The sequence below is a fragment of the Argentina silus genome, assembly GCF_951799395.1.
Source record: "Argentina silus genome assembly, chromosome: X".
Classification (NCBI taxonomy): domain Eukaryota; kingdom Metazoa; phylum Chordata; class Actinopteri; order Argentiniformes; family Argentinidae; genus Argentina; species Argentina silus.
The window spans coordinates 33,594,597-33,606,117 of NC_139653.1; the positions used below are offsets into that span (position 1 = coordinate 33,594,597).

Consider the following 11,521-nt stretch of genomic DNA (forward strand, 5'->3'; position numbering starts at 1 on the left):
ATTACTGAGTTGTGTTAGAAACGTACAAAATGACAAGAAAGATCATGAGTGGTAAATCTCCCAAGTCTTTCGGCACTCAGTCAGTAGGTGACTTCTCACTCTTCTCACTCTTCTCACTCTTCTCACTCTTCCGAAAGAACTATGGCTTGATTTCTACGAAATACATACAGTAAATCCACTGCATAAGTCAACATTAATTTATATCACTTTGCTGTGACATTAACTTCAGGCAAGATTTACGCCACAAAAAATGGTTTAGGTTTACTGACAATCCAACAAAGACTCTACTCCTATTACTGTAAGAAAACAAAGTTTCTCCATCACACACTAAATGGTGAACTGAATATAGTTTCCTCACCTTGAGTGCTACACATCAGCACAATTTTTACATTTACATTTTTGACATTTAGCAGATGCTGTTATCGAAAGCGTACATTTGTATCAGTCATCATAAGAAAAACACTTTGGCTTTGTGGAAGATCTACCTAATTATCCAATTACAACATGTGTCAAATAAGTTATCAGACATGCTATCATGAACACTGTCATGAATGTCACAACGTTTGCATAGTCTTGTGGATTAGGGTTACCTCTCTTGAAGCCATTCTTGAAAACAGCAGATACATTAACACAGTATGACTTTCAGAACAACAGCTATCTGTTGCTAATGCTTTGATGAAGGAACCCAGCAGGCCTCAGTGGGCTGGTCAGCAGGCCTCAGTGGGCTGGTCAGTGGTGCGCTCTTCAGATCAAATGTAGTAATGCTGGCATGTTGCCCAATGACTGATGAAGACACCTTCATCTCAAAAGGAGCAAAACTGTGTCAGAGACATATCAAAATTGGGACCAACACTTACAATTCTTCTGGGCTTTAAAGAGAAAATCCAACAAGGTGGATAATTTGATTTAAGGACAGTACAGTAGACTTAATCAAAGTGTATGCATTGGTCCTTGATGTAGATACACACACACACACACACACACACACACACACACACACACACACACACACACACACACACACATTGAGATAATCATTGACTATATTGACAGTGTTGTGCATTTTCACTTTTGCACCACTGTTCATAAACATAACTACATGCACAACATTGTTCTCCACCACAAAAAGAAACACCAGTACACCGGTGTCCAATAAGCAGCTAATAGTCAAGTGAATACAGGCAACTCACTTGTACCTGTGATGCAGTCAGCTCAAAATAGACATGAGAATAGACACATATCCCTGTCTGACCTGCTCAGCAAGGTGTGTCCAAGTTTGAATACCAGCAGTAGGTTATTCTTCCTCAGCTGGTCCTGTGTGTGTGTGTGTGTGTGTGTGTGTGTGTGTGTGTGTGTGTGTATTTACTCAGTTATTGCCTGCCCCTCACCCTCACCCCCACCCCCACCCCCCCTCTTTCTCCTCTTTCTCTCTCTCTCTCTCTCTCTCTTTTTTCTCTCTTTCTCTTTCAGAGTGAGTGTCTTTGTGTGAATGTTTACTCAGTAATCTCCTGCTGAACCTGTCTGATCGGTAATCTGGTGTAGCCCATGCACAGGTATGCGTGGGAGAGCAGTGACAGTAGCCAGAGAGCACAGAGGTTAGAGGAATAAAGGAGAACGACAAGGCCAAATACGGCAACAGAACAAAAGCAGCAATCCAGAAGAAAAGGAAGGAGGAACACAGGCAACAGCGAAGAGAAAGGCCATTTATTAGGATGCAGAATGACCCAGTAGACATTCCGTAGCTGTGATAATATTGATGGATCAGGGATTCTAATGTGGCCTTTGAGGCTCTGGGATACACAGGAAGTTGCTCTTTTTATCAGCATCACCTTATATGTGTGCCATGTAGGTAAGTATTCATACATGTGAACTCTTCTTTGTGCTTTGTCTGAGTGTTTCAATATGAGTGTGTGTATCTGTATTTAAGTTCAGGCCTATGTTTGCCTGAAAGTAAATGTATGCCCAGCTGTGTCAGTAAAAATTCTGCCCTGGAATCAGCACACTGTTTAACATAGTTTCCCTACATCCTAAATAGTATATTCTGGTGGGTTTTGAACCTGTATACTGTATTAGATTAGTAAATTGATATTTAGCATAATTATGAGACAATGAACAGCAGCTTAATGACATGCCTTTGGCTGACGTCTTGTTCCTCTGTCAATCTTTTTATTATCTGATGACCATATTTGTGTATGATGCTTTATCCTGTGTAATGTCACACACCTCTAGTTGGACCTCTAGTATGTTAGCCTTTGATTCAAATGGTAATGACCAACTGGCCAGTGGAAATTTTCAAAATAAAATTTGTCAGCCTGTTTGACAGTTAAAAAAAGTTCTCACTCTCATCTCCTCTCTACTCCCTTCCCCTCTTTCATTCATGCTGGAAGCTGGAGCCATCTCTATACGGTCTCCTCAAAAGAATCTCATCCGGTCGGTGCAAGAGGATGTGCTTTTCTCCGTGGACATCTCCTGCCATGAGATTCCCACCATACACTGGACATACATGTCTGGCAGTGTGAGCAGGAGCATTGGGGCCTGGCAACCCAGGGGTTTTATCAATGTTACAATGGATTACAGGGACAGAGTGCACACCCATACCAATGGATCTATGGGTCTCTCAGACCTCCGTCTGCAGGACGCCGGTTACTATGTAATCACTGTGACAGAGCAATCAGGGAGCAGCAAAGATGCAGGTTTCATCCTAAAGGTGAACGGTGAGTTGGTCGGTCTTGGACTCAACCTAAATGTGGTGGAATAAATGTATGCAAGTGTCCCTTCTGATGAAACGGGTGACTTCTCCTCAGTCCAAGAAACAAAAGTGTTTCTATATCTAGCCTTATGGTCTGACTGAACTGCAGTTCTTCAGTATTGACATGGTGTATTGTGTTCGTTTCTGTTTTTGTAGAGGTCCTATATGAGGATCTGCAGTATTTGTCTGTGTTTGCGGCAGTGCTGAGCGCCATGGCTGGGTTTCTCATGGCCTCCATGTGGCTCATGGACAAAGCCTACCACCAGCTGAAGGCATGCAGACGGAGGCGACAGATGCCAGGTAAAACTGACACAAATTCTCACAGGCTAGTTTGGAGTTGTACTTTACGTTGTTGCACTGTGTCAACGTTGTTGTTTGACTAGTAAACTAGTAAACTGACTAGTAAAATATGTTTAAAAGTATAATAGTTATTGGTGATGCCCTGTCCATGTGCTGTTTTCTGGTATTATGAAACATTTCCTCTTTGTTTCACAGAGCATGATGAAACTGAGCTGCAACCTCTCTGATATGAAGGCCAATCTATGCAAAAGCCTATCAGGGCTGAGACCTACACCTTTATGAATCAATGTTGTTTTTATACATCAATGAAAACCTTCAGTGTCTAATCTCATCAAGTTACTGATACCTGGGACAGATGAAGGACTGTCAACCATGGGAAAACCTGTGCCTTAAGACTAACTGCATATTTTCTTTTCTTGTACATATTACAAAACAACTGCCATTACATTCCAATTACATGTATAGAAACACAAGGGAAACAAATTATATATTTATTTCAGATCATTTATTTGTGTAACAAAGTTAAAAATAGAAGAAGAAAAAAAACATTTCCAATAAAATGTTTCAAAACCATGTCGTCAAAGCCGTACATATCAATTTATCAGCTTTTTCAATATGGCTGTCTGGAGTTGCATACAAGTCATAAAAAGGTCAAGAAATACACCAAGTATGATAACTTTTCTTTCATTAAATCCATCCCTAAATCGCAATGGCTAGGAAGAACGCAATGTAGACATGATTGTTATTTTCATGATTACTATTTTCAACTATTGATGAGGTATATACTGCTTCAAGTTCTGTAAGAGAGAGAAAGAGAGACAGACCTAAGGACAAGTCGTGAGGGCAGCCATGAGGAGCTCCATCTTGTAGACAAAGTTGCGTCCCTCCATCTTGCTCCAGTGGACCTCCTTATAGGGGCCACGCAGGTGGTTCCACTTTCCGTCCTGGATGACGTCACTCTTGGGCACCTCCTTGCTCTGGCTGCGTGGAAACTGGACCAGGACTTTACAGCCACTCTCTGGACCATTACGTACTGGGGTTACAGAGAGAATGAACATTAGTTCATCACTCATCATCATTGCCAGATGCAACCCCCAGCCCAGTACCAATATCTGTCCTTCTTACCTGAGATGGCGTACTCCCCGTTGGAGGAGGCCACGGTAATAGCGGAAGCGTTGCCGATGCTCTCTACGGAGCCCAGCCCCACATGGTTACTGAAGCTCAGCACGTGCCAGCCCATCACCTTTGCCAGCTGCTGCACTGCATACACCTGGTGCTGGGACATCTGTAGTACCACAAGACAGACAGAGGGGGGTGCTGTAGGTCTAGATAGCCACACTGGTGGTCTGGCAAAAAGGTGTCATTATTATTTTGAATTTATTTTAATGAAAAGATGGCAAAGTGTATATCCAAGGATGGTATTGTTGTTTTCTAAATCATGTCTAATATTTGAGGTGGAGTACAATACATTGTAAGAAAGTGGTTGAAGTGAGTGAGTGGTGGTGAGATGGTTGTTACCTGAGAAAGGAGGAAGTCCTGGAGCTCCTGTTCCTGGTGGGAGAGGGTAATGACACGTCCATCCCTGTGCACCACCCGAATCTGCTCCACCCCGATGTTCAGCTGCAGCTGGATAGACCTACAGACACCAGAATGGGGAGTAATTGAATATCCTTTCTTCATAGTCAGGTTTTCTTCTAGATTTCACTTATATAGCTAGACAATTGGCCACATAAATACTGTAGTTTATCATCACCAATCTTTTAGATTAGATTAGATTAGATTAGATTCAACTTTACTGTCATTGTGCAGAGTACAAGTACAGAGACAACAGAGACAACGAAATGCAATCGCCACAAGTGTGACAACCCTGTGTTCCATGCTAATCCAGCACTGGAGTAGCCAATTTGACTCTATGCTACAGGACTGCTTTGATTCTACAGACTGGAATGTATTCAAGGACAATAACAACATCAACGATTACGCAGACACTGTTCCCGGCTTCATTAGCAAATGCATCGGTGACTGTGTTCCCGCTGTCACTGTTCGTACTTAGCCTAACCAGAAGCCTTAGGTTAATGGTGAGATCCGTGCTCTGTTAAAAGTACGGACCAACGCATTAAACTCTGGCAATTTCAAAGAGTACAAGAAATCGAGAGGCGATCTGTGCAAGACCATCAACACTGCAAAAAGGAATTACAGAGGCAAGGTCGAAACACTATACCAGGGCGCTGATGTGAGAGGTATTAGATTAGATTCGACTTTATTGTCATTGAGTTCACGTACTGAGACAATGAAATGCAGTTTGGCATCTAACCAGATAGTGGCAAATAGTGGCATAGTGCAAAAGTATGTGTACGGTATGTGGCGCAGACTACAGACTATTACAGACTATAGACAGAAAGCTGACAGCTTGGGTAACAAAGCTGCGCTACCGGACGAGCTTAACAACTTCTAAGCTCGGTTCGACGGCAGCAACACTGTGCCCCCAAAAATCAAGGCTCTCGCTGCTCACAAGGACAACATGAAGAAGGCTTTTAAGCACGTCAACACCCGCAAAGCTGCCGGTCCTGACGGCATCCGTGGCCATGTCCTCAGAGTATGCGCCGACCAGCTGTCAGTTGTCTCCATGGACATATTCAGTCTATCCTCGTCCCAGTCTGTAATACCCATCTGTTTCAAAGCGACCACTATCATCCCAGTCCCCAAGAAGAACAAGTTAACCTGCCTCAATGACTACCACACGTTGCACTCACCCCAATCATCATGAAGTGCTTTGAGAAGCTGGTTAAGTCTCACATCAACTCATCACTACCTGCCATTCTGGATCCATCTTCAGTTTGCATACCGCCCCAATAGATCCACAGACGACACCATCGCCTGCGCCCTGCACACCGCCCTATCCCACCTGGACAAGAAGGACACCTATGTGAGAATGCTGTTCATTGACTACAGCTCAGCATTCAACACCATTGTTACCTCCAAGCTTGTCACCAAGTTCAGGGACCTGGGTCTCAACACCTCCCTATGCAACTGGATCCTGCCCCCTACTGTACTCCTTGTTCACCCACGACTGCGTGGCCACGCACAGCTCCAACTCCATCAACGTAATACCTGAGATTGCCAAAACAGCGGGACCAGCTAACTCCGCTACACCGACAGGAAGCAACCCCAGACCGGCTCGGAAACGTAAACACAGGCGTGGTAGCCGAGGTGGGCTGAGAGCTAGGCTCAAGCTAACTCCACATCGACTCTCACTACCAAGCCTTTTTCCTCGCCAATGTTTGTTCCCTGGCGAACAAGATGGATGAACTGCGGCTGCGGATCACCACACACAAATGGATTATGGCAGACAGAACAGCGGGTGACTCTGGTAAGACCAGAGGTGGAGGTTTGTGCATTTATGTGAACAAGACGTGGTGCACGGACACTACCATCACCAAGAGTCACTGCTCAGCTAACCTAGAGTTTCTCATGGTTAAGTGTAGACCTTTCTATCTGCCCAGAGAGTTCACATCCACTGTTATCACGGCAGCCTATATTCCCCCGGATGCTAATGCTAAGATTGCCATGAAAGAACTGCATACTGCCATTAGCAAACAACAGACTCTGCATCCCGAGGCAGCCTTCATTGTCGCGGGTGACTTCAACCACTCCAATTTAAAGACTGTACTGCCCAAATTCCACCAAAATGTATCATGCCCCAACAGAGGAGACAGGACATTGGACCATGTATATACCAGCGTGGCTGATGCTTACAAAGCCGTTCCCCTCCCCCACCAAGGTCAATCTGACCACCTCTCATTGTTCCTACTGCCCAAGTACTCAGCACTCATCAAACGGGTGAAACCTACAGTAAGGACAGTCAAGGTCTGGCCAGAGGGAGCTGACTCAGCGCTCCAGCAGTGTTTTGAAAACACTGACTGGGGTGTGTTTGCTACACAGGCCACCCATGACTCCCACACGGACATTGACTCATATGCCTCCTCCGTTCTGGACTACATCAATTCCAACATCAACAGTGTCACCACCCTCAAACGGATTACCACTTTCCCTAATCAGAAGCCATGGATGAACAGTGAGGTCCGACTCCTGCTGAAGGCACGCGACATTGCCTTCAGATCAGGTGATGCTCAGGCCTATAGCTCATCCAGGGCTAACCTGCAGAGGGGCATCAAAAAGGCCAAGCACAACCACAAGCTAAGGATCGAGGATCACTTCAAGAACAACTCTGACCCCCGACGCATGTGGCAAGGCATCCAGGCCATCACAGACTACAAACCCACTAACACCTCCCCCCCCCTCCATCGACGCCTCCGTGCCTGATGGGCTGAACCACTTCTATGGCCGCTTTGACAGGGACAACAAGGAGGTGGCCATCAAGGCTGTGCTCCCTGCAGATCACCAGCCCCTCACACTCTCTCCCTCCGACGTGTGTGCGGCACTGAGCAGGACTAATGCACGTAAGGCTGCTGGTCCTGATGGCATCCCCAGACACGTCCTCAGGGCCTGTGCTGTGCAGCTGACTGAGGTTTGGACTGACATATTCAACCTGTCCCTAGCCCAAGAAGCTGTCCCCACGTGCATCAAAACCACCTCCATCGTGCCGGTGCCAAAACACTCCACTGCAACAAGCCTTAATGACTTCCGCCCAGCTGCACTCACGCCCATCATCATGAAGTGCTTCGAGAGGCTGGTCCTAGCTCAACTCAAGACCTGTTTACCACCCACACTGGACCCCTTCCAATTCGCCTACCGTCAGAACAGGAGTACAGAGGATGCCATCTCAACGGCACTTCACTCCGCCCTGTCCCACCTTGACAATAGCAACACCTATGTGAGAATGCTGTTCATTGACTTGAGTTCAGCTTTCAACACCATCATCCCCTCCAAACTGATCACCAAACTCAGTGAACTGGACATCAATACCTCCCTCTGCAACTGGATTCTGGACTTCCTAACCAACAGGCCGCAGTCTGTTAGGCTACATAACCATACCTCCTCAAAATTGTCCTCCTGGCTGTGGTCAACTCACTTGCAGATCTGCTCGTAGCCCTGGGAGGTGATAAGGACCTTCACACTGGACTCATACACGTCATTGATGTTTGACCAGTGGGCTTGGATCTGAGGGTCCTCAATACGGCAGGCTAGGCTGTCTATAGTCCGCGCTGTTCTGAAACAGAGAAAAGAGAGGAGCAAATAAAAGCCTGAACTAGACTGATTAACTGTTAAATGTACTGTCATCCTGCTCCATTATGTTGCCATTGAGATGTGTACCTACCTGCTGCGTAGGAAGATGTGTTTGGCCTGTTTGATGATCTTCTCCAGTAGTCCCTCACTCTGCTGCAGGGAGGAGATCTCAGCCTTGTCGTAGGCCATGGGGCCAGCCAGACGCATCCTCTTATGGCCAAAGGGGGCGCTAGCAGGGTGGGGCATCACCACAGAGCTCAGGGTCTGCTTGTGGAACTGTTAGAGGATATTGCTTATCATTATAGATCATCATCTACACAAACATGAAAAAGGAGTACACATAGGCATTCTCTCTCTCAAAAAAAAGGGGACTTTTTTTACAAAAAAAACAATATGACAAAAAAAAGATATGAAGGCCTGAGTTAAAAGTGTAATACTAAAATGTTTAGATTTAAATAATAAAGAAATTCCTGGGTGGCCAGTTTTAAACTACTAGTCTAACCTCTCTCATGAGCTGGTGCAGGTTGTGTTCTAGGACATAGAGGTGGTCGTCTGGTTTAGGTTTCTCTGGAGAGGCTCTCTGGTTTTTCTTTTCTCCCGTGGAGTGACACAAAGATATAGACAACTGGAGACCTGTACAACAGATGAAGGGCATTGGTAAGACAAGAATTAAGGGGGCAATCTGGGGTTCAAACAACAACAAAGCGGTCTCCCTGCCACTTTTGTTGGTAAACACCTGAGGGATGGGGCTGGAGAAATGTAACCACTTATAAAATTATAGAGCTAAGGATTCAAGGACTGACCATACATGAGATCTAAGCTATAGAGTGTTTGTTTAGAATTACATTGTTTACAAACAATGGAGTGAAACAAAGCTTATATTTTGGACTCTTGGTGGGGTTAGACAGTTGAACACAGTTGAAGCTCATGAGCCATTTAAAAGTGATATTCTTCAAACATGAATGGCTATATATAATTTATTTAAAAGTCTAAAGTCTACTTCCATCACCTGGAAAGGGTTGTGAGATGATCTGGTTCTTTACTACAATGTGGGGGATCTGGGACTTGATCTGGACTGCCTCACGGGACAGCTGGGCGAAGATCTCCTTACAGAGGAGGACATTCTGGGCTGCTTCCAGCTTCACATGCCACGGCTGGGTACCTGAGGAGAAAGAGAGAGAGGGAAGCCACTGTTCAAGGTTTTCTAGCTGGCATGATCTGGAGTGGAAAAGGCTAATATGTGCATCAAATACAAAATGTAGAAATACAAAAAGAATATAGTGCTCTGTTTGAATCACTATGATTCAAGGCTAGACTAGGATTACAAGAAATCCTCTGTGTATACCTGCTTTGGCTTTAGGTTGCCTCCTGAAAAGGTTTACTGTGCCCAGGTCACCTATGTCAGGGGCCTGTTTCTGTATTGACACCTGGAAGACAAGATGTAATAATGTTATTGGCCAGGTAAAATATCAACTTTAATTCAAGACTCTTCTATGATAACTAGCAATTTGCATTGACCTTAATGTAAGCTGATCCCTCCAGATCACTAGGAATCTGCACATTCAGTGGGCAGTAGTCCTCTGGAAGCTTCTTGTCTAGGTCAATGTCTGTGTTCTTGATCACCTCAAATGTGCCCTGGTGAGGAAACAAGGACCCTGTAGAGGCATAATGATGGGAGTTGATATCAAAGGTAGTCAATAATGTTGTGATTTTCATTTAAGAAATATGCAAAAGGAATATGCAGTTTGCTCATTTGAAGAACCTTACTTGAATGTATTGCATGTAGTCTTGAGCAGAATAAGAATAAGACCCTGACATATTAAGTAATCCTATATCATAAAGCTTGTGTCCACACTATCACCTCCTTACCCGCACTCCTGTAGCTGAGGTCTCCTAGGATCTTGTCTCCTACTTTGCGGAGTTTCCACTGCGAGCGGAGCCGGAGAAGCTCAGAGTTAAAGTCCCTCTGTCTGCGGTTCTCTTGGTTCTCTGCCACTGACTTGCTGAGTTTCTCTGCCCCCTTCAAGAGCATCTGTGCCGCAGTAGCCAAAGACTTCTTCTTGCTGATGAGCTGGAACACCTGGGGGGTCTAAGGAAGGGAGAGAGAAGATCAGGGGTGAGAATGGTCCAGAGAATATAAATAAATATCAAACTACCCTACCCTAGAGGAGCAAACTCTCCTCATCTCCCTCATTTACACTGATCTGAAGAAACAGGATAGGTGAAAACAAACTAAGAATTAGCTTACCTTGCCAGCTGAGGGGTCCTGGGACACTGGGTCCAGGGCCATGTACTTCTTCTCCTTGACCACGCTGAGGACATCGTAGAGCACACACATCTCTGTTAGAGAGCTGCGCAGGTTATTACGCACAGAGTCCCAGGGCCACAGAGACGGCTGGAACTTCACTGTGGCTGTGGGAGAGAGAGTTAACAGTTAACCAGTTCTGTGTAACTCACTGCACAGTTACTTAAAATCATGAGTGTTGCTGATGTTTTTTACAGGAACAAAAGAGGTATAGTAGTGGTGTCTGGGTATGATATGTTTGTCTGCTTTTGACAAATTCACACTACAGTCTATGACTGTGTCACACCTTCATCCTCCTCCAGTTCTTGTTTCCCCCAGTCCTGGTCCCTGGGCTCAGCCTCTGTCCCCTCCTCATCTGAGTCAGATCCCTGGCCAAAGTCAATCCTCTGGGCCAGTTTGGCCAGGTTCTGGGACATGGACAGAGGCGGGACGTATGTCTCCATCCCATCCAGAGACACCTCCTGCACCTGCTTTTCACAAGAGGACTCGATGCTGACACGCACTGCTGGACCACCCGACATGGTGACGGCTAGGAAGACTTAGGAAAACCTATGATTGGAACACAAAAACCCACTTGAAAATCAGGTGCTCGCTAGCCAACACTAGCAGACACAAATGGGCACACAACAAAAGCAAAGTAGCCAAGTAGCCAGTAACATTGTACTTTATCTATACCGACAAACAACTCAACTAATGAGGGGAAGGACAAGTTCATTTCCATGAACAGCTACAAAAACATATTGCAAAGAAATAATGGAGAACATATTAGCTAGTTAGCTCAGTACCTTCGGGGAAGCAGTAGACGCGCCTCGCTGTCTTGTTCGTGTCCGTAAAGTCCCGCAGTGTTGGCATGTCACGTACGCTTTGGTGCCACCTACAGTGCAAGTGTGGTAGACCAAAAAAAATATTGTGTTCAAAGAGCAGGTTAATGGAAAAAGTCAGATATATAGTAGCAATTATAGTTGATAGATTTATGACAT

At 45.2% G+C, this 11,521-nt stretch overlaps 2 protein-coding genes across 2 annotated transcripts; one reads left to right on the top strand and one right to left on the bottom strand.

Moving 5' to 3' along the window:
• Positions 1 to 1,551: 1,551 nt before the first annotated feature.
• vstm5 (V-set and transmembrane domain containing 5) lies at positions 1,552 to 3,622 on the top strand. Its single transcript, XM_083695866.1, has 4 exons — positions 1,552 to 1,849; positions 2,388 to 2,714; positions 2,906 to 3,049; positions 3,245 to 3,622. Exons 1-4 carry the CDS (start codon positions 1,774 to 1,776, stop codon positions 3,274 to 3,276), a joined length of 579 nt encoding a protein of 192 aa, XP_083551992.1. The 5' UTR covers positions 1,552 to 1,773; the 3' UTR covers positions 3,277 to 3,622.
• Positions 3,527 to 11,378, bottom strand: med17 (mediator complex subunit 17). Its single transcript, XM_083695865.1, has 13 exons — positions 11,327 to 11,378; positions 10,828 to 11,090; positions 10,485 to 10,648; positions 10,106 to 10,325; positions 9,755 to 9,891; positions 9,582 to 9,663; positions 9,246 to 9,398; positions 8,739 to 8,869; positions 8,328 to 8,512; positions 8,082 to 8,219; positions 4,568 to 4,685; positions 4,175 to 4,334; positions 3,527 to 4,082 (listed from the first exon to the last, which is right to left on the bottom strand). Exons 2-13 carry the CDS (start codon positions 11,060 to 11,062, stop codon positions 3,874 to 3,876), a joined length of 1,932 nt encoding a protein of 643 aa, XP_083551991.1. The 5' UTR covers positions 11,063 to 11,090; positions 11,327 to 11,378; the 3' UTR covers positions 3,527 to 3,873.
• Positions 11,379 to 11,521: the final 143 nt, after the last annotated feature.